Here is a 23,416-nt window from a genome sequence, read left to right on the forward strand (position 1 = left end):
TCCCACGTGGAAGACAGAAGTCTGAAAGGCCCTTTGGCGAAGGGACACTGGAAAGGTAGGGCATTTCCCTAAACGCTCACTCCGTTTGACATGGGTATCCCCGAGCGGGGGCTGTGCCAAGCAGTCCCATCCTGGCAGAGCTGTGCAGCCCAGCAAAGCAAGGGCTGTTGGGTTTTAACACATTTATAAGCACTAAGTACATTCCTCTGTATCCTACCAACATTCTTTAGGGAATTTCTGTAAAGCTGCATGATAAAATAATTTTGAATATTTTATCCAAGGCCTGTGTCACAATTTATTCTGAAAAAAAGAACTTTTGAAACCCAGAATGTGGGCTTAGAGCTTCTGCCTGGCTTACTGCAGTGCAAGGACAAGGCTACTGCTGTGGTGGCATCGCTCCCAGCCGTCTCGCTGCAACAGGGCAGATGCATTAAGAAATAACCAGCAAGAACACAGGACAGAAAAAGGTGCATGGGTTCTCCCACGTGCAGAAATTACCCTGGGTTTGGGTCAGCGCGGACCTAGCTGGCCAGCTGTGCCTAACAGGTGTATGTAACATGGCTGTCTAAGTGATGAATTTCAGACTACCCATTTGATGGATGAAAATGTCCGATACTCTGCTGAGGTTGTTCGGGCTATCTGAATAAAAACATCTGTATGCGTATACACACTACGTAAGTGGCCCATGAATAAGATGTGATCCAGTGTGAAAAAAGTGCATTGTGGATGTTAATATACTAGGAGTAGAGGGCCATACTATGGATGTATCTGTCAGGCTTGTATTTCAGCCCGTGCTTGGTGTAACAGTGCTTATAAACGTGTAACTTGAAGGTGGCTTCTAGGAGATGGGGGGGGGGGTCACAGCGTGCATATCTGGGGGGTGCACAAAACAAAAACAGGAGGAAAAGATGCTAACTCCACCAAACCATGAGGTCAGGCCTTAGTTTTCTTCAGGGAACTGGTTATGTACAAGCAGGTTTTGTTTGTGATCAGTGTGGGGCACAACACGTTGTCTGGCTGATGTGAAATTATCACGCGTAAGCCGCTGGTTTCCCCACCAGATACCGTCGAAGGGCGGACCTCAGACCCACGCTGATAAGGTAGGCAGTGACAGCGCTGGCGGGGTGCCCTGTCCTACCTCCCAGCTGGCAAACCCAAGTTCATGTCGGCTTTGTACCCCTATCCCAGGTTCCTCGGAAGCCCCAGCAGGGTCCGTCCCCAGCCCAGTGATGGTGCTTCCAGTGGGTGAGGCCAGAGGCTTGTTTAGTCACTGCCTTTGTCACTGTTTGATGAGAGCCCAGCAAGGCTGCCCACCTGTAGGCACTGCAGTTGCACAAGATAAATGACATTTTGATGCTGAAGCGTATTTTTAGTTGGCTGTAACAGTTTACATTTGAGGGGGAAATATATAAAGTGAAAAGAGGGGATGTGGTGAGACTGGAGAGGTGCAGGTGGAGACTGATGAGCCAGTGTGGCTGCTCTGACTCCGTGGGACTGGCTTGCAGGGAGGGGCGGGATCCTTTCCTATATCTGAACAAAAATTTACTTGTGCAATATGCTTGAACCCAATCTCGTTGGGGGGAAACAAAAATAATCCTATAGAAGTCTATTTGGCACTTCAGGTTTGGGGTCATTTTATCACCTATACTTCCCTGACGGTTCTGATGTTGGGAAGGTTTTCCCAGGGGTTTCTAGAGTCCATCAGAGTTAGGAATTACTTAAAGGCTAGTCCTGAGGGCAGATTTGTGGATTTTCAATGGAGTATGCACAGCCTGCAAGGAACAGATGTGAGGTATCAATACACAGGATTACTATACATGCGCTTGCCGTGCAAGAGAAGCTACTTGTGTCTTGCAACATCTAACGCTATAAAAAAATATAAAAGAGGGCTGCAGCTTCCAGCTCCCTCTGGGGCTGTGGGAAGGTCTGTTATTGCTCACAGGACCCAGAGCTCACCGTGTCTTGCATCTCCAGCTTCCCCAAGCCCCGGCTGTCCCCTCTCCCACCCTGGCTCCCGTTGTGCGATGCCTTTGGCACGGGAGGGCTGGGTTTCCCTCCTGGTGGAGCTGGGAAGCACAAAGCAGGCGAGAGCACGCACCCACGTGCTATTGTCTGCCAGCAAGTCGGGAGCGTGCGTTGCTCTGCTCCAGCTGTTATAAAAGTCCCTCGTTAAGTAATCGCGCTTCTCTTGCATAAGTGCTTGTTTTTGGGAGGCTTCAGCCAACTGGAGGCTGCGGCTCAGACGGAAAGCATGCCAAACTACTGTGATTATCTTTTTTTTTTTTAATAAATATTGCATGGTTATTTATCTGCTGCGAGTTGTATAAAATCTCTTTAGATAAGGCTGAGCGGCAGAGCCTCCCCGGCGCTGGTGGTAGCTGAACTACAGCTGCAAGGCACTGCCAAAAAGCCCTCCTGGATCTTTGTGAGTAATATTTCTGATTCCTCTAAAGGGTGGTTGTGGCTGAAACTGCAGGCAACGAAATATTGCGGATGATAAATTAGAGGGAGGCAGGAGGTGAGAGACAGTCTTGAAATCACTGACCGGTTTGAAAAGGCAGCTTTCCTCCTGGGCTTCCGTAAGCAGGCGTGGGCTTCTCCCAAGTGTGTAATCAAGTCTCTCCCAAATATGCTAATAAAACAGAAATGTGTTGAATTCAATTACAGGGCTGTCAGGAGGACGTAGATTTGGCCTGACAGTGAGATCCACTAGTCCCATGTCCTGGTTTAGAGTGGCCAAAAGGCAGTGTTCAAGGAACAGATATAAGAATAGGACAAGTGATGTTTCCTCTCCTGCTTTTTCCTGGCTTTCCAAAATCTGCAAGGCAGTTATTTCCGGAGTCAGAAATTATATCTTTAATAGTACAAGTAGATTTTTCTTTTCAGAATTTCAGTCATTTGTTGAAGACACGTTGTTTTGGGATGTGACTGACATAAGCCTAATAGGGATTTGATAGCTGGAGTTAAATGAGCTCTTTCACATAGGATTTTAATTTTAGAAAAAGGGTGATTTTTCTGTGTAGATGTAACGGGAAAGGGAAAAGCTTGTATGGATTTACAGAGAAAGGCACCTCCCCTCCCATTTCCTTGTGAAGTGTCTACTTGCAGCTTGATCCATGAACAAAGCCTGGAACTATAAACCGTGCACTGAAGTGGGAGCTGGAATTTTAGCCCAATGCCGAGTGCCTTGGAGCAGCTCGGTTGTTATTCCTGCCAACTCTGGAAGGCATTGAAGTGCCATTGCATAGAGAAGACAGCTCAAGTGCTGAGCTGCGAGGGGAAATAAAGCTGTTTGCTATAGTGTGCATGCACATATGCTTACTCTTATAGGTGGCACAAAATTCTTCCTTGACAGAGCAAATGCTGGACTAATGGAGAAAGCTTGAGAGAGCTCAAGTCACTACTTACAATCCTTGAAAAAACCATCGTATGTAGCTTTTACAATCTATAAAGTTCTTGAGACCTGCTAAAGCATTAAATCTCATTTGCAGCCAGCAGACGAGGAGGTAATACCACCATGAAAAGATATTATTCTGTAGGAGTTACAGGATTAGAGATGTAAATGAAAAGCTGTATTGAACTAAAAGGCACTCAGCTGCAAAGCCAAGACTTTGGGAAGGAAATGTGAAAACATTAAAGTGGGCAAAATTGATAGGCCTGCTGGCTTCAGTAAAACTGCGGTGGTGATGGCAGATAAGTTTTACACGTCCTCACTTATTATTTAGACCTTGAAACCTTTGGAATACATCCATAGGCAAACCTGAGCAACGTCTCTTGTACTGTGCTGGTAAGGGAAGGTGGCAGAGCAGGGCTAGCTGGGCACCCCATGGTTTCCCGCAGCATTCCCGCAGCCTGGCAAGGCTGCTCTGCTTCTGTGGGTCGGGGCCATCCAGAACCCGGGCAGCCCCCCCAGATGTTTGCTTTCCATCTGAAACTTGGATGGGGGTTCTTTAGCCATTAGTGGTAGGGGCTGGTAGAGGTCGTTAACAGGATTTGAGGCACTAAGACAGGTTTTCCCCCAGATCATTGGATAACTTCATGGATCTGGAGAGTTTTCAGCTGTAAAAACCTGTGAGAGACTATCAAAGATACTACTAAAGATCCTAAAGAAATCCTTGAGCTGCTGAAGAGTGTTCTGGGGAAGTATCAGTTGCTTGCCCTGGTTCTGGGCTGCTGGCACTGACTGTTGTCAGGAAGATGCTGGTTCAAAGAAAGATGCTCCTAGCTCAGGCAAGGCCTCTTCAGTCATTACGGAAACACCACAAATAAAAGTCGGCAGTCAAACCTGGGGTATTTACAATGTCATTTCTGAAACAGTCCCTGCGATATGGAACGAACCCAGGCACACATTAGGACAGGCAAACAATACCTCTGGTTTGTTGCAGGGTAAGATGGATGCTATACACAAGCTGAAGATTCTGGTGATGTTTCTGTCTCTGGCTACTTTCACAGTCATGGTGATACTGAATGCTGGAAATGCCACTGGGGCATTCAAAGGTAAGGCAGGCAAATGGTCTTTGTTAGAGGTGGGTTCCATGCATTAATCATTTAACGATATGAAGTGCCTTAGATGGGTAGATCTGTTACCTCGTTGCTTCTCTAAATACACCCTGATCTGTGGAAGGTGGAGGTAGCTGGTGCATCTTCCACGTGTTACAGCCAGGTGCCTGAGCCCTGCCCAGTCCCTTGAAATCCAAAGAAATGGTCCTGTTCCTGGTGAACCTGGATCCAGCGGAGGGTGAAAGACAGGCTTTGTGTACGCTGCCTTGGTGGAAGCTGTTCAGGCAGCTGCAGTGGGTTTCAGGAGGGCAGGGGTGCTGGGTTGGATACTACCCAGCTGAATTTGTCAGGAATGGGTATTGTGCTCCTCCCTGGCTCTGTAGGAGAGGGAAGGCCCTTAGGGTTCCCCACAGGGACAGTGATCCTGTAATAGGTGTTCAAAGGCAAGCTAACTGCAGCTCGTGGCTTGATTGAACCTAGGGCATCCTGTCGTCTCCCTCAGATCCACTGAGGGGTGGACGACTGCAGGGTGAGGGAAAACAGTCTTTCCCCATCCTTGGTATGTAGTAACACTTTTGCCTGCAATAACATTCATCCACTGCAGGTCTGTTCAGGACAACCCCTGGAAACATCTCAGCCAAGTACAACACTGACTTCACCCCAGCTGGTTGGACTTTCCTCATCTGGAATGTCATCTATGCCTGGCAGCTTGCCTGGCTTCTCTACGCCTTGTCAGGGATCTGTCGAAGGTATTTTCCCTGCTTACAGTATAAATGAGGCTCTTCCCTGCTGTAGCTCAGCCTTACCCACTTTTCTGGGTTTTCTAGTCCGAGTAAGTCCCCTGTCCTTCCTCTTGACCTGGCACACCAAAGCTCTGCTGCTGGAGCATATCTGAGGCTCAGCATCCAAAGCTGGGAAGCAGTTTGGAGGTGCAGGAACTGCTCTAACGTGTGGACAGGTTACCAAGCACACAAACTGTTCCTTGAGGTCTGGTTTCCACTGATTCATGTCATCTGGCAGAGCTACCCAGTAGCTGCGCTCACCTGCTTCTAGATGTTGAGAATGCACAGAGGCGAAATCGATTAATTATAGAGCGAATGCTTTGAGTTTATATTCTGTCAGAGAACTGACATTGGGAAGTCTCGGGTCACTGAACCGGGCTTGAAGCTTTTCCTGAGGCTATGGGATTGATAACTGCGCACGCAGTACCGTGCAGTATCTGCAGTATCCTGTGCTGCCTTCTGTGGGATAGACTGACATGGCAGCTCTGCTGCCGAGGGGGACTAGGGACCTGCTTAGCTTGAGTCTCGTGCATTTGATGATTTCATGTGACTTATAAGAAGTTGCTCAGTTGATACTGGCCAACACTGAAGGCTGAGGGAAGAACGATGTATATGTTTGTCCAGAAGTAACGAAGTCCATATACATGTATGTGCACACACACAATACATACATACACATGCTATGATCCCATAAGCCTTTTCCCCTGGGAGCTGGACCAAAACCCATGACCATGACACTGCTACTGCTACCAGTGGCACAAGCTTTGCAGCATCTGTGGAGCAGCCCTTGGTACCCATTAAATCTATGGTGGTGCAGAGACCAGCAAGAAGTTCCATACTGTGGGACAGCACCCTGATGGGGAAAGCTGCAGCGTCTCTGCATCAGAAGGATGCAGAGCAGAAACAGTCTGGTTTAAGCTGAAATATTGAACTCTGATGTAGAGTCCCTGTCAGCATGAGGAAAATGAGTCCAGGGAAGTTTAGTCAATGCAGGCATTGTTTTTTCTTTCTCTGTATCCATTTTTTCCTGGCAGGAATGAACTTGGATGTGTCTACATAAAGCCAGACTTGCTGCCAATACCTTTTTATGTGGTGTGGATTCTGAATAATGGCCTCAATGTTGGATGGCTTTTCCTGTGGGACCGAGAGTAAGTGGACTTTTGTTACAAATGCTTCCCAACCCTCCTGCTGGGGCTGCCCCAATGCTCCATTTTGCCCATTCCCCTATGTGTGAACACTTAATCATACCTGTAAAACCCTACGGCAGGCCTTGGCAACAGGTAGCCTTCAAAAATTTGGGGTATTTACACCATGTTGTCATCTTGCCTGTGAGGTGAGTCAGTTATTGAAGCCCAAGATCTCCTTGAAGCTGCTGTTCTTCCATGATTTTTCCTCCGCAGGTAAGACAGGAGCCATGCCTCTTCATAAATACAGTTAAGCTCCTTGCCTTGGATTGTTTGCTTAATCATGGTCACATGAAGGGCTTTTAATAGCACCACTGTCAAGGGGTGAAGAAATCAGTTGCAGTCGGGAAAACAGCTTTGTGATTAACAGAGTAAAAGAGTAGTATGTCAAAATGAGGGCTACGCATAGCGATTACCTTAATTAAAGGCCGATTGACTTAAAGACAGTAAAGGCTAAACGCTAAAGCTGTGAATGAAGGCATTGTGACACCACTGAAAAGTGTTTTATCTTGTGTACGTGCATGTTCTTTGTCCTAGATACCTCTTCCCAGCCCTGGTGTTCCTGGCAGCCCTCACTCTGACCACGTGTGCCTCCCTCTTCATTTCACACCGAGCCCTGAGCATCCATTCCTCCTGGTTCGCAAAGGGTCACAGAGCTGAGCTCTGGCTCATCCGCGTCCTAGTAGGTGGCATTTGGCAAGCTGTGCTGTTGGTATATGCTAAAAAAAAAACAACCCTCTGTGCAGTGCTGAAGGTATCAAGAATGAAAGATTCAATGGCAGGAGATCAGTAAGGGAAAACTTCTGCCCTAACCTGTGCCTGCTGCAGGGGCACACAGCACAGGCTTCGTTGCATCTCTTTCCTACTGGATATCATGGGAATGATCCAGAGCAAGGTATATCCCTGCATTTTGCTAGCTGCTACAGAATGAGGCTTTCGGCAAAGGATGCAAACTTCAGCCCAGACTTGTGTTTGGGGTGGAAAGAATATTTCTTATCGAGGGAGAAGCTGTTGCTAAGCGTGGCTTCTGTTGTAGCTGGGGATGTCCCTGGTATAGGACTACAAAAAGTTATAGATTTCTTTATATGGGGAAGTGTACACTGGTCAAGGTTTCAAATGCAGCTGCCTTTCTGAGTTTTCCCAAAGCTTGGAAGAAAATGGCTTTATTGCTACCCCTTAGAGGAGTGGGTGTTTGTTTTTGGCAAACTGCACAGGGGAAATAAGAGAAACATAGTCATGCTCCATCATTCCCTGGTTCCCTCCTTGTGCCCCTTTCCTAGCTCAAACCTGCTCCCCCAGTCCCTTCTTCCCCATCCAGGGAGTTGGGAGGGTTTTCAGCAGAGGGGGAGCCTGTGAAGCTGGGGGGCTCTGCACAGAAAAGTTCCTACCAGCCCTGCTGGAAATGAGCCTGCATCTCTTGGCACAAACTGGGAGTGGGCTCCATTCTCTGCATCTTGTATTGTGTTTCCTGAGGCACCAGTACACAGGGGAATGGGAATAGCTGGGTTACCTGTGCTCATCCAGGAGTGACTCCAGCCCTTGCTACTGCCTGTGGCAGGTTCTGTGTAGCAAAGAGGTTTTCTGGGAGGTAGTTGGAATGCAAAAAAGCTGTTCCCTCTGCCTGTCACAGCAGCCTGCAGCGACTGGGCTGGGCGGCCAGGCAGAGTGGGCGTTTTGGGTGCAAGGGGCAAAGCCCTGCTGGGGTGGCTGGGCTTTGTACAGGGAATTCTGCAGCCACCACTGGGATGGATCTCTGGGGTACTTTGGGGACTCCAAGGCTTCAGCTCCTCCCCATGCTAAGGGACTCTGCCTGCAGCTAGGTCCAGAAGGCTGGCTCTGCTGCCCAAGGACCTGTGGGTCACAAGGCAAGCAGGAATTGCCTTCACCACCGTTGTCATCTTGTGCTGTGTGGCAGGTCCAGAACGGGCTGGCACTCTACGCAACGTGGACCACCATTGCCACCCTGCTGAACCTGGCTGTTGTGTTGACCTACAAGTGGAACGTGTCCCACGAGACAGCAGCCACTGCTTCGCTGAGCATCCTTGCTCTTGGCCTAGTACTATGGTAAGCAGCCCCATGGGTTCCCACCAAGCCTGGAAGACCCCTTCTACCTCTTTCAAATGGGTTTGGCTACGGCCCCAGTTCATTCCTAGGCTGTCCCCGCACCAACGCTGAGTACAGAGGCCTCTGGTAAAATCCATGGCAGACAAACAGGGAGCCTGGGCAGAGGTTTCTCCTCCCTGACGCTCAGCAGTGCCATAAGCACCTGCAACGTGCCAGGGACAGATGCTGGGACCTGCATAATAAGCCCAGCCTGCCCTAGGTTTGCAGGTGAGGGCTTCCTACAGAACACACACGAAACGTGCCTTTATTCTTTCCCTGAACTTACCCTAGAGAACTTATTTTATTAATCTTCTGAATCTTAGTAAATGAACAAATTTGGATTTGGGTACAAACTGGCCTGCAAAAAAACCAACCCATTCTTTGTCCAATTCCTTACTTAAACTTTCCAGGGTGGGGGGGAGAATACACAGAGAAAATGCTTACTTTGGTCACTTGTTTTCTTCACAGGTTTTATCTAGAAAACTTCTTTCTTGACAAGTACGTCCACTATAACCTGACAATCTACCCAGTGGTCATAATAGCTCTGACTGGCAGCACGTGCAAGAACTTCTCATTGTCATCCCCAACGACGAATGGCATTTTTATAGGTGAATCTCTTGGACTGGTTCCAACTCCTGTAAAAGGCCACATCTTCCCTGTGTATGAGGGGCAGAAAGACAGAATTACCTCTTGTAGTGTTATTTATAAAAAGCAGAACTAGGGATTCATTAGAAGGTATTCACTTTGCAGAGCAGAGTAGGGCAGAAATCACTGTCCACGAGTGCTGGGACTGGGTTTAAACCCTGCGTTGCCCCAGGTTCGCTTCCCGGTGCAATGGGTTTGCCCTGTGATTCTCCATCATCTACCTGGATCCTCTGCTGGTAGCTCCATCTGAGGCAGTGCTGGGATAGAGGCTGTGGATTTCCATTTGCCCTACGTTATTTGGGATCTGTATTGGAGACAGTAGTGCATCCGTTTCTGACCCAAGCAGGGGTTGCATCTAAATTTCACAAAGCAAAACGCTGCGCGTGCTGCTTTCCTATGCAGAGCTCGGGCTAGCCTTAACAAGTTTTCCTGGGATTATTTGGTTGCTGCAGGCCACTGTAGCAGAGTGCAGTCACCCATTGTAAAAGGGCTTAATCCATCCGAATACTGAACAGTCACAGTCTGGTGCAAGCTGTACCATCATGAGTAGCTGGCATGAAAGGGACCGAGCTGTGTGAATCCTGCTGCAGCACTTTGAGATGCCTACCCTTGCCTCAGGGCCGGCGGGAGGGAGCAAGTTCCCACCCTTCAGCCTTCCTGCTGCCACATACAAGTGGCTAAAGTTAATTTTTAGGCTGGCACCACCATTGCGACCACTCCAGTATGCATTCCCTTTTGCTGTAAGGGCAGCTGGAGCCTGGCGGTGCCTAAAAGCACCCAACCAGGACCCAGCAGAGCTTGTCTGTCAGGGGTCTGAGGGCACTGGAGACCCATCACCTGATGGTTGCGGCCACCAGGAATGCTGAGGGTATGTGTGATCCCCGGTAGGCAGCTGTGTTCCTCCAGGAGGTATGTTTTTGCCAGCAAAACTTCATTCTAAGTGCTCCGGCTTGTTTGACTGGTAGGGCAAGAATGTGGTTTTCTCAAACTCATGCATGATTCTTCATAAAAAAAATAATAACACACTCCAAGAAAAAGCACCACCACCACCCCCCTTTTAGACATCCCTTGACCTGGAAGCATCAGGTGAGTTTGGATACCAGTGAAAGTCTGGACTCTGAAATACAACCCTGATGTTGTGCTGACACATTCTGTGTTTCTTTTCTAGTTGTCCTGCTGGCAATGACTTGCTTGATCTTTGCTGTTCGGCTGGGACTAGTCACGTGCAGACACTGTCGGAGACCACTGGAAGCATCAGAAACCCCAGACCCATCAGGCACAGTGGCCTGAGACCTCTGGTGTAATGTGACAGATACTTCAAAGGGCGGGGGGTGGGGGGGTGGGGGGGGAGGGAATAATTAGGTGTATGCTGGTCCTTCCTTCCAGTATTGATTCCCTTGTGCTTTTCTCTATTTCTTTCCATTGTAAATGCGGATGGCTTGCGTCTACAAGCCATGTTCCTTTAGATTAGCTCCTCGCAGCCCCACCTTGACTCTGCACCCTCCTGCATTAGGTTTGATTCTGGACCAGCGCAGGGATGGGCTCTCAACAGCCGCTGGGCAGGCTTGTGTGAACAGATGTTCGTATTCTATCCTGGAGAGTTTATTTATCTTGGAGTGTAGCTGTCAGTGAGCTGTCCCCAGGGGTGAAGGTGAGCCGTTGGTCCGGCGCTGCCTTGGCCACCGAGTGCTAGGTACCGGCAAGCCCCGGCGGCGTGAGCCCATCTGCAGGCAGGGGCTGCTCCCATTCCTGCTTCTCTTTGTGATGGGAGCAGGTACCACAGCTCTGGGGCTCTACCTTCGTGGTGTCAGCTTTGATGCTTGATGTCCAAGGGGGAGAAGAGGAGACACTGAATAATTCTGACAATTGCAAGCCCTCAAACCTCTTCCAGCTTGTTGTAGCTTCAGAAACCGAAGACATGTTTGCTTTTCAGCATGCAGTAAGGTATCTGAGTCTCTGCCCTGGTTTTCCCTGACATTCTGAGTGAAGTTGGTCACTGTCAGCACCCCTGTGGACCCACAGTAACACAGCTTTGTGCTGTTCCTGCTCCACCTGGGATCAGACAGGATCTGGGCCAGATGGGAGCGCTGGGCTGCCTTTCCCTGGCTGTGCAGGGCCAGCAGCTTGCGCTGGCTGCGTGCCTCCAGCTGGGCAGGCTTTGTAGCTGCTCTGGCAGGAGGCTGGGTGTACAGGTGAGGTGATACCTGATCTGGGGTAAAGCCTGCTGCTTCAAAGGAAACTTGTTGAATTTAAAAAAAATAATAATAATAATTTGAACCGGTAGGGCGAGTTCATCCTGGATCAGCGCTTTCTCATGTGGCTTCACTGCTTCTGAGCTGGTGTTAGGAAGCTTAAAAGCAGATTGACTGAGTTGTTGGGCCACTGCCTCTGTTCCTGTGCCTACCTAAGAGGTGATGGTGCCTCACTGGTGTCTGGACAGTGTCTCTACATGACAGGCGCATTCAGATGCTGAATATTTTTCAATACTATTACAAAGGTAATTTTTTCTAAAATAACACATGCTATTGTTTACACTTAAAGAGCAAAAATCAGTCTAATGTAATTTTTGTCACTCCGGTGTGTTTTCTTTTCAGATAAATCAGCTAATTCCACCACTTCTCTACTAACTCTGTAGATCTAGTGCAACTGTCCTAGCTTCTCTTTCACTTGTCCCCTGGGCTCCGTGGTGACTCTGGTCCCTTGCTTGAGCCAGCTGCCCCCCTGCCCTGGGATGCTCCTGGGTACAGCTTCTCTCACCCATCACGCCTTCATCAACCTTGGAGGTGAAGACTTGGACGATGCACATTCCTATGTACGACTTAAACTCCTCTGCCCAGCACCCTGTTCATTAAACTTCCATTTTATAAGCTCTGCGTCCCAAGGGCCCAGCTAGTAAACTCCCAGCAGCTTCCCTGTAAGCTGCTGCCTTTAATACAGCGGTATTAAATCCCCTGGCGTGTGGATTAAGGGGTCCAGGTGGGGTGGGCAGTTGGTGTGAGGCTGGACAGCCTCTGATGTGCAGGAAGCTCTGGAAGGTTTGTCATTCTCCCAAGGAAGAGCTTCTGGACCAGGGCGTCTGCACGGCCCTTCCACAGGAGGTTAAGCAAAGCCTTCAGGGCTTTTGCTGTGTCTGTGCTGGCCAAATGATGAGGAACTATATACCACATGACACAATTAATGTATTAATTAGCTTCGGAAAGTCAATAGGGCTTCTGTAGAGGGAAGTCATGTCTCCTACTCTGAGTTCTCCAAAGTACTCGGAAAACACATAGGTAAAACGAACTTCTTTTATGTGGCCGCTGGCCCCTAAAAAGCTGAAGAACTATGGCATAAAAGACATCGTAGGTGATTGAAGCTGGGAAATAGAAGGGATGTTTTTCTCCAGGAAGAGAGGTTGCTGGGGGCACGTGTCATTAAGCCTAGGCTGGCTAATGTAGTCATTAAAACCCAAGAGGCAATTCAATGATGGACGATTATTTAGGACGCTAAAGGAGAAGGCTGACTGAGGAATTGCAAAAAGCTCTTAGGAAACCAAAGGTGGGCAGTGCAAATGATGAATAAATAACATTGTGGGCATGTACCAAAGGATGCCTAAGGGGAAAACCAGGCTGCGTGTCACCTTTCGAGTGGTGTGCTCTGAGCTGGTCCCTGCCACTTGGATGCAAGAGCTTGGAGCTATGGTAGCCAGTCCCACCCCAGTATTTCCACATGTGGCAGCAGCAAAGGCAAATTGTATCTCGGGGGTGGTTAGGAAAAGATTAAAATTGAGAATACCCTCGCCCCTCTCTAAAGCTGCTGTGCACCCACATCTTGAGGGCTGTGTGCAGTTCTGGTCCTTGTGCGTCCAGGAGGTTATTAAGAGTTTGGGAAAGGTTTGGAGAAGAGCATTGGCATCAGGAAGCAAGATGTCTCCTTGCCCACCTGTGCACCCCAGAGCTGAGCAGCTCAGGCAAGGAGGTGTGTGAGCCCCTGTCCCCGGCCACCTCACACGTGGTGCAGGGGAGCCAGCAGCCAGAAGAGGCTTAAAGGCTTTTTGCTGAGCAGTGATGAGGTACTGCAGCAGCGCACAGTTAATCTTTTGCAGACCTCCCTGACAACTGCCCCCAAATGATTATGTTGAGCTAACCCCAGCACCTGTTTGGCCACCCATAAATAAGCTCCTGGTCCCCAAAGGCCACCCCCCAAGCACTGTCTCCCCGGAGCTGGGGCAGGCATAGGTTCCCATAGCTGTCCCAGCACACAGAACTCCGGCCAGCTTTAGGGAAAGTGGCTTTCCTCACATCTGCAGCTGGAACAGGAGCCTAAAAATACTCCCCCTGCCCCCTTTTCTTTTAGCTGGGGTGGAGAGAAACAGATGAAAAATAAATGTGAACCTTCCTCTTCCAGCCTTGGGGCTAAAGATAGCCTTGAAGCTATTTATAAAGATTTTTTTTATTTCATTTTGTCTTTTTTCCTGAAATGTTTGGTTTTCATTTGTTTTCAAAACACACTGATACGTAGTTTTGCCCACAAGAGATTTTTTTTTTAGTTTCAGCAAAGCTGCATTTCATGAAGCTGGAAGCCTGCCAGCTTCTTAGCAAAAAATAATCAGTCCAGCATTTGTTTCCATGAGTGATTATAGGATTTGGGTGAATTTTACCAGATTAAAATTTCTTGGAAAGCTGGTGGCCTTAAAAACCCAAAGCTTGAAAAATTATTGTCATTTCTGAAAAGGCAATCCAGGGCCCTGGCAAATGCTCAGGTGTCTCATAGCCCAGCCCAGGATGCCACCCGGGTCGCCTGGGCTTCCTCAACTCCCTGGGGGGCTGGAAGATGGATGGGGCTGGCAAAGCCAGGCATGATGTGGTACCCAGGACATGACAACATACTTTGCTTTCTAATACCAAAAACTAGGTTTATACTTGTCACCCTCTGAAGGGATTTGCTCTGTGGCTAAATGGGGGCATAGCGACAAGCAAGGTGATGGATGGACCACCCCAGTGCTGAATGCAGGGGTGCTTGGGGATGCCTCCTTCTCCTGGCTGGGGACAGCCCCTGCTCTGTGCCTGGCTGCCTGCATCTGAGGATGACCCATCAGTTCAGCAATATTTACTCCAGAGGGCTGCATCAGCTGGGCTGGGTGCTGCTGATGCTACAAGAGAGTTGTTTTCAGTAAAAAAAGGTTCCTGGGAAAATCTGGTTCAGAAGAATGTTGCATGAAAGAAGTTGTGGGTCAGGACAAATATGCATTTGAACAGAGAGAGCAAATGTGTTAATTCAAAAGGAATTTTTTTAGAAAAAATAGGGTTGTGAGGCCCTGGAGCAGGCTCTCATTAAAGCCCATGTGGCTTCCAGAGAAAAACATGCCTCACTTCTTGGGTTAGGGCTCAGCCAGCTCCTCCTCAGCCACCGTGAGAGCAGCTGATTTGGGTGCTGGGACCAGGGCAGGCTTTCCTTCGAGGGGGCATTCGGTGCTCTGGGCAGGGTCCCCAGAGACCAGCCTGCCCACAGCCCCAGGGCACAGCGCTTTCCTCACCATCCTCCTGGCTCCACAGCACAGCCTTTCCTGCCGGGCTCCCGAAAACCAGAGCACCCAGGCAGAGGAGACATTGTGTTGTGACCTAATTTGTTCTCGGCTTGACTAATTGAGTACTAAAACCCTCAGTACTAATTACTTTATATTAAAGCATCTATGAAATGGAATAATAAATAAATAAAACTGAGCCCGCTGGAGAGAAGAGATGTTGCGTCATGTTGCAAAGCAGGATTGCTTTCCATCTGCAGTTCAAAGCAATTCTGCAAACCCATTGCCCGGCTGCAGCCAGGGGCAATGGGCAGGGCGAGATACAGTCAGCAATGCTGGGATACAGGCAGAAGTGGCACTGGCCACACTGGCCACCATGGCCACCAGCAGCAGAATGTGGATGAAACTCTTGCTGGTACCTTGTCACTCCTCAAGGCATCTCATCAGAGGAGCATTGGCCTTGGAGAGGAAACACAACGGGGGCTGGCTCGGAATGCAGCGGCCCCAAACACTCGTCGTCTTTTTTGGTTTTGAGGGGTTTGAGGGTTGGGGCAAATCCAGCCCTCGCTGGCTGCACCTCCCGTTCCTTATCTGTAAAGCAAAGCTGAACAGGACAAGCCTCTCTGTACAGGACTGTGAAGATCTCCAGATAAAAGCATCAAATACATATGACGATGATTAAAGGCATCAGCACCCTTTGCTATGCACACAGTCTAAACACGCTCGGGCCATCCTGGGCTCTTTGAAAACTGTTAGATGTTTTCAAGCTAAATATTTATTTTATTTGCGTAGAGCCAAGACGGCCCCCTGTCGGGACATTAGCTCAGCTCCCTCTGTCAAAGGCATCTCAGCAAAAAGTTACGGGCTCAGGCAGGACTTATGCATGGGCTGAAAACATGGGAAAAAAATGTTGGAGCAGCCCAAGAGCCTGACCCTGCTCCCGGCAGAGCTGGAACGCCAGCCAGAGCATGCATCAGCCGTGTGATAGCATGATGGGCATTCCCCATTGGAAACTTTGACTCAAACCCCATGAATAGCCACACAAGGATGCTGCGTTTGCTCCCTCCTCTCTGGGGAGGAAGGGTCTTGAAGACTTTTGCCCAGACAGCTGGTAAAATGTGATGTTCAACCAACCAAAAGGGGATGTTGCCTGCTCAGGGTGGGACTCATTAGGGTTAGGGAATGCTGGAAGCAACAGTGACATTAGCTGGTGACAGTTTGTCTGCAAGTTGTTCTAATAAAAACTTGAGATTAAAAAAAAAATGGGCATTACTGGGAAGTACGTAGCTTAAGTGACCCATGGCATGAATTACTTCCAAGAGAGAAAAAAAAAAAATGTGTGTGTGTTTGTGCCTGTGGTTGCTGTTGCTTCCCCTGGAGACAATGTGTACTTTGCCACGTGTTCTGCAGGAGCAGAATAACGGAATCATTTGCCATGAGATGGCCCCAGGGCTGAAAGGAGAGCAGAGGGGTCGAGCAGAGATGTCCAAGAGCTGTGCCAGGCTGGTACAGGAACTCAAGCCTGGGCTTCTCGCCCCAATGCTTTACCTTAAGCCCATTAAAAACAGCATGGAGAAAACACGTGTGCTGTCACTGCTTTGGGCCACGGTCCTGGCCAAAAATGCAACCTCCTAGAAGACCCACTGTGTGTCCCCTTGTTCAGGGGGCACTTTGCCCCCTGCAGATGTGTTTCTGCTCCATCCTACTGCCCTTGGCATGAAAGAGTTCCCACCAGGTGTGGCGATGGACTTGGTATGAAAAGTCCCATTGGACAAAAGCTCATCCCAGATGCCTTTGAAGAAGACAAGAAATCGTAAGAAGACACCACCCACTGCATGCCTGATAGCAACAGCAGGTACAAAGTCATGGTCCATTCCCAGCATACCCTAATATTTTTTATCCTTTGAACTGGGTGCGCTGGAAGAGAGCAGTGTGCTGGGTTTTGTGCCTGTCTCCTGGCAGGGGCAGGAGATGGTCACCACCACAGGCACCATGTAGCCGTCGGCTGGGTCTGTGAGAGGCAGAGCAGTGGGCCTGGGAGTCCTGCTGCTCTGTAGGCTCTCTAGAGCAGAAGAGCATGATTGTCCTCGTTCACAGGAGGGTTGCACGGCTTTGCCCTGGTAGCTCAGAATAATGCAGGCGTAGCCCTGCGGTCTTCAAAGTGTGATGAGCGCTAAGGGCTCGGTCCCTGCTTTCGCATGAGATGTGAGCGCCCCTTGGGTGCGAGCACCACATTGCCTTCATTTAAATGGCAAAACAAGAAAAGCAGAAAACGCACAGAGAGCACACGCCAAGCACAGCGCAGGGGAGCTGTGAGGGTTGTTGAAACACAGCAACTGCTGCCAGCAGAGGCCCTGGCCACAGCACCCAACCACACCAGCCCCATCCCCAGGGCAGCCCCCTCCCACCTCCACACCAGCCGGCAAAATGCTATTTGTGGACAGGGGAGGAATTTTTACTTAATTTAATTTATTGCCACCTAACACAAACTTCTGGTCACTGGTTTGGTAATGAGGAAAAAAAAACCCTAAGCGATTATGTACTCAGGTAAACAGTGTTGCATGAGCTGTGCAGACATCGATGCATGGACTAACTGGGTGCCTGTGCGTGACTTCAGTGGGTGCTTATGCATGAGCAAAGAGGGAGCTCAGGTGTGCACAGATTGAGCACTAATGCATGAACTTCTTGAGCACCTACGCATGAATTAATGGTTTGCTCATGTTTGAGTTGTTTGGGTGCTCATGCATGAAGTAGTTGGGTGCTCATGCATAAATTAATTGGGTGCTTATTTGTGAACTGATGTGGCCCTCATGCATAAATTAATCATGTGCTCATGTGTTTCTAGTTGGGTTCTCATGTATGAATTGAGTGCTTATGCATGAGCTACTCGGGCTCTTGTGCACAAATTAATTGGGCCCTCATGCATGGATTAATTGGATGTTCATGCACAGATTAAATCGGTGCTCATGCATGACCTACTCAAGCCCTTGTGCAAGGACTGATTGCCACTGACCTGCCATGGCCAGACTGGCTTAGGGCTGCATGTGTCCTCCATCACCCACTGAGCAGGCAGAGGTGTTGCACGGGGCGCTATTGCCTGATCGCTCCTTGATACCCAGGATGGGCCCTACACACCAGTGATGCTGTGGACATTTCAACCTCTATGCAAGAAGACACTGTCTGGATGCTTCTGACCTCTCCTTGGGAGGACACCACCCAATCTGCTTGGGGATACTGTATTTATGACGGGAAATGACAGACATGTCATTCTTGTATATAACACTAGCCAGAAGAATGCACCCTACTCAGAATAGTTGGATGAAAAGCTGCTGGTGTGGTTTATGAGGATGGGTGGAAAATCAGGAAAAAACACTGTTGTGGTTCCTCAGACAAGAACATCTTGTTCAGCCAAATGCAAAGGCAGTCCTTGAGGGCACTGCTGCAGAGACAAGGAAATGGGGCGACGGCAATAATGCTGCTGCTTGGCTGGGAAAGTGGAAAGGAAGCATTTGATAATTATCACAGCATTACCACAAAGCCTATGCAGGCAGCACAGCAATGAGGTCAGGACTTCTGCAGCATCTGATGCTTCTCCCTTTTCTTCCAGCACCAGCACCACATAGAATGGGAGAAGGAAGATGACGGCTGAGAACTCTCAGCAATGTGATGCTCCTGCCCGTATCCCTGCTGCAGAAGGAGATTTGGCCTCACAGCTGCCACCAGACTGAGGTGTCTCCAGTGCTGGAGCAGCTCCAGCCTGCAGTGGCATTGAGGACACTGATGCCAGGCAGCAGCTGCCTCCTGACCCCACACCAAAATCAAATCCTGCAGAGCCAGCCATGGCTGCTTATGGATTTCTCTGCTCTCTGCAGCAAGTTTTTGAGCGTGATACCAGTTGCACGTTATCAGCTTGTATAGAGAGGAGCCAAAGCAAAGCAAACAGCCATCCCCAAAATGCCCATGATACAGGGATGCAACATCTGATCTGCCCTGGCTATCTGGCTCAGATGCTCGTGCCCATGTCTCTGCATGGGATGGCAGCCAAGCTCATCACCCTGTTTTTTGCCTGCAAATCTGTCCCTGGGGCATAATCCAGGCAGAGATGTTGCTGCATTACAAACACGCAGGTCTTAGAGCAGCCAGGAATTGCAGCCTGGGCCCTGGGGTGCACGCCCCAGGTATTGCCCCACGGAGCCTGCCTTAAAATCCTGCCAGCTTTTAATGTGCTGGCTGCATATCGAGGGCGGCTTGCATGTAGACATCCACTCATGTGTGCAGAGAGCTGGCTGCAGTCAGTCGAGATGATTTGAATTGGCATGACAGTGCAGTGAGATGGGTTTTTTTCCAATATTAATGAACACTTATATGTTCCATGTCTGTTAAATGGGGGGAAGCGAGTACCCTGAAGTGTCCCCAGGCTAGCTCACATCAGCTCTCACGCTACATGAAACTCAAGTGCTGGTGAGATTAATTTTAGTCCCACCTAACATCTCCAGTGTGAAGTTAAAGAGTGCTTTCCTCCCACCTGCCTCAGGGAATGCAGATGTGTTGGTGGGACACACAGGCAGCCTGCTGCAACACCTTCATGGGCTGCGCCAAGCCAACGGGGCTAGCTGATGCTTGAGGGCAGGGAAACAACCCCCAGCAAGCCTTGGACCTGGGGCTGTCACAGAGGGGGTCCAGGGAAGACCTAGAGCATCTCTGGGATGAGACTGGTGGGGTTTCCCATGATATTGCCTTTGGGGAGTTCAGGAGTTCATTGCAGTGTTAAAAACCCTATGGGCTGGTCCAAAGGGACCAGGGGTGGAGATTGTGGTAAAAATACCTTTAAATTGTAGTAGCCCATGACTTGAGTTGCATGCTATAGGAATGACTATAGCAGGAACCACCTGAAGCAATGAGGACAGGCTTCACAAGAAGCAGTGCAAGTACAGCAGTGACCTGACCTGAGCTGCTTTGGTGACCAGTAACTCCGTGCAGCCCATGACCTCCCCTGCCCTGAGTGACCTCCCGAACAGATGGAGCCCAAAGCCATGGGCTAAACGAGCTCCATGGACATTTTGTGGATATTTGTGGACATTTATGGACATTTTACAGGTATTTCACAAGGGTGGTCTATGGACCAAGGGAATGGTATCTGTGTATCAAAGGATGGGAAGGATCATGGTGGGTAATGAGGATGTATTGGATAGTGCGGAACACGAGCATGACACAAAGGGTATGGCACAAGAGGTAGAGAAAGTGCTGGCTTTGGCTGGAGTAGAGTTAATTTTTGCCTTAGCAGCCAGTATGGGACTACGTTTTGGATTTGTGCTGGAAAGATTGTTGATAATTCAATGTTTTTGCTGAGCAGGGCTTACACAGAACCAAGGGCTTTTCTGCTCCTCATCCCACCCCAGCAGCAAGCAGGCTGGGAGGCATGAGGAGCTAGGAGGGGACGTGGCCGGGACAGCTGACCCCCACTGACCCGAGGGATGTTCCATACCATATGGCATCATGCTCAGCGTATGGAGCCGGGGGAAGAAGAAGGAAGGGGGGAACATTTGGAGTGATGGCATTTGTCTTCCCAAATAACCATTACATGTCCATGAGAAGTGGCAAATTAATTCCTTGTTTTGCTTTGTTTGCACACGTGGCTTTTGCTTTACCCGTTACACTGTCTTTATCTCAACCCACGAGTTTTCTCACTTTTACTCTCCCCCATCACACCGGGGGGCAGTGAGTGAGCGCCTGCAAGGGGCTGAGTTGCCAGCTGGGATTAAACCATGGAGATGTGTAGGGCAGAGAAGCCAGCGGGGAAAGGAGCTTCTCACTCTCGCCCTCTTCCACTGATGCTGTCCAGATGCAGAAGCGGCTGAGCCTCTTGGAAGAAGCAAGGCTTGGTATAAAGGCTCGGATAGCTTCCTCGCTGGTCCCAGCAGCCTCCTGAAGGCTGTTTCTTCATTACTCATCTCCTCACACCCCTCTGTAATCCTCTTGATCTTCAAACACCTCTCAAAAGGCAAGTAACACTTGGTGTCGGGCAAGACTGGAATGGTTGCCAGCATGCTGCCTTCCACGGCGTTGGGATGGAGACGGTCAGGGCAATGACTCCAACACAGCTGGTGAAACAAGTATTTATTTTTTTTTATTTTCCCTTTTCCATCCTCTGATAGAAAGGCAGCTCCCTTCCACTACTGTGATAGGGTCTCCCATCTTTCAACACCGACCGCTCACAAATCAAAGTGATGCTGGGGCTTCAGCTTGCTGCCACTGCTGGTTGCTGCGAGTGACATCTCCAGACATTATCTGTGTTCCTTAGATCAGCTCTGCACCAGAACCCAGGACCTGCTCTGGGTTGAACGTGGTGCCTGCGCAAGGCTAGGTGAGCTCACAGCCCATAACTTTGACTGTGGTTCCCAAGCCTTGTTTGCTTCTCCTCTGTGTGCACAGAAAATTATTTTTAGGAGGCCTGGACAGTGCCAAGGCTGGAAGGGAGTGCACAGGGAGACCTGGACAACCCAGGGACCTGTTGCTTTAGAAGAAAGACCTACCTGCAACCTTGCAAAAAACCCAACCCAACCAACGTTCCCTCGTGGCAGCAATGCCTGCTTAAGATATGGCTTGAGTTGCCTTTAAGGCTGGGCCCAATTATTTTGTTACACTGAAATGGTGCTAACGAAGGTTGGGAGGGTGGCAGTGCCTGAAACCCCGTGTCTGAGCAGAGGACTGGCCTTTGACTGTCACAAAGCTGATCTGCTTGCTCCAGCTTTCCCAGCCAGGGTGTGCAGAGCAATAAAGAGCCTCCTGAAAGCTCTTGACAGCTTGCCAAAGGAGATGCCTTACGCGGTGTGTGCTGAGAGTATCCACGGCACGGAGTACAGGCAGCCTCTCCAGGGGGCTAGCCTTGAAAACTGGTGTTCAGAAAAACTCGTTGAACCTTGAGCAGGCATCAAAAAAGGCAATAAATGCAAAAATGTTGACTTGTGGGTTGGAGGTTTCAAGATGAGGAGCCCCCGCTTAGCAAAGGAAACACAGGAGACAGCAACCAGGTGAGAAAAGTCGTCACTTAACACTGAAAATCCTTTCTCCACCCGAAGCAGCCCCATCTCTGTTGCTGGGTAGCTCTCTTGCACAGTCAGAAAGCCTCTCCACCTCCACACGCTACATAAACACGCCACATTCCCTATCAGAGGGTGATAAACACTCTCTAAGTGTGTTTATCAGCTGGCTGACAAGCTCCACTTAAGAGCTTAGTTTGCTAAGCTCAAAAGAGGCGTCCCCTGTCCTGGCTGGCTCTCCAGGCTGATGCCAGGAGGGTGCTGGAGAGCATCTGACGCTCCACAGGGGCAAAGCCCATCGTTCAGCCCCCTTTTAGCCTCAGCACCAGGATCTCCAGCCGAGGCAGCAGAGATCGCGCTTCATTTGATATGACAACTTGCCTGAGCCTGTGGCTTTGGCTGCAGGAGGGTTTTGAAGGGGGAAGGATGGGACACGAGCACTGGGGTCCTCTGCTGTGAGCAAAGGTGCTGAAGCTCCCAGGACACTTTGGGAAGCAGTTGCCCATAACCCCTGTGCCCACATGGTTGGAGAGGGGTGACATGTTCTCCTACAGCTAAATCCTGGTCAGGGCAGGCTTGGACATCCTCTGCTGGGGTGTGATGCCTCTGTGGAGGGCAAACCAGTGCAACCAAGACTTTCCAGGCAGAGGGCAAACGGTCTTGCCCTTCGCTCCGGCTGCAAAAACTCTTCCTCGAAGCACTTCCCGTTGCATTTCAACACCACCGGAGAGACGGCTGCTTCTGCAGACCCTGCTGCCACCCCGCAGCTGCTTTACCCCTGCAGGAAACCTGGCCTGAAGGACCCTTCCCACCCACCGCACCCCCAGCTCCCCCCGAGCCTACGGCGGCAAACGCTGCGCGGGAGCCGCGGTGGCTGCCGCGGGGCCTCCAAGGGCGGGTGTCGAGCACCATCTAGTGAGGGCTGGTGGGGCAGCCGGGCTGCGGGGGGCGGGGGGCGGGCTCCGTCCTGCTGTCTTCTCCCGGTGCCTGCCTGGGGGAAACTGGTCCCAGCAGCAGAGAGGGGGCAAATCAGGAGCGCGACTTCTTGTGGGTCTTCCTTTTCCAGCTTCCTCCTGTCCCCCCCCGAGCGAAGAGCTGGGACGTGCGTGCCGGCTGGCAACCCGAAGTGTTACCCGGCCTCCAAACGGTCCCCCCTGGCTCTGCCGTAGCTGACAGAAAGTCCTTTGTGAAAGAAGCTGGGGAGAATTCCAGGTGTCCCGCTGCTTCGTGTGCTTGGACCTCGCATTGTAGGGGAGGATTTTCATTCCACAAGACCTTAAAAGCACCCAAACCCCCTTTCCCAATGCTCTTTTTTGATGTATGACCTCTCTCTATCTGCAGCTTTGGCCCGAGCAGCTGGAGAGCTGAGATCCCCTCGCAAAGGCTGCGGGATGCTGCAGACCTGCCTACCTGCCACCTGCAGCTGCTCTAATTAAAACCTCAAGGGTGAGTGAACATCTCTCTTTTTTTTTTTTTTTTTTTTTTTTGAATGGAAGTGTTTGAAGTGCCTCCTTGCTTTGGGCAGTCTGTGCTGTAATGAAGCTATTAGCAATGAAACTTAAGCTTTACGATCACCCTTTATGACAAAATATCTCAGAGGGCTGTCGAGCAGGTTTATTAGAAAGTGAAAACACCTTTTGACACAGGAGCAGCCATAGG

At 49.9% G+C, this 23,416-nt stretch overlaps 1 protein-coding gene across 1 annotated transcript; it reads left to right on the top strand.

The window, feature by feature from the left end:
• The first annotated feature begins 38 nt into the window (after positions 1-38).
• On the top strand, positions 39-11,830 carry LOC308064294 (uncharacterized protein). Its single transcript, XM_080388537.1, has 10 exons — positions 39-55; positions 1,062-1,100; positions 2,339-2,425; positions 4,386-4,497; positions 5,105-5,249; positions 6,317-6,430; positions 7,004-7,148; positions 8,382-8,530; positions 9,038-9,177; positions 10,383-11,830. The coding sequence occupies exons 4-10, from the start codon at positions 4,392-4,394 to the stop codon at positions 10,502-10,504; spliced, it is 921 nt and encodes a 306-aa protein (XP_080244663.1). The 5' UTR covers positions 39-55; positions 1,062-1,100; positions 2,339-2,425; positions 4,386-4,391; the 3' UTR covers positions 10,505-11,830.
• The last annotated feature ends 11,586 nt before the right edge of the window (positions 11,831-23,416 follow it).

The sequence above is a fragment of the Falco punctatus genome (genome assembly GCF_963210335.1).
Source record: "Falco punctatus genome assembly, chromosome: 5".
Taxonomy (NCBI): Eukaryota; Metazoa; Chordata; class Aves; order Falconiformes; family Falconidae; genus Falco; species Falco punctatus.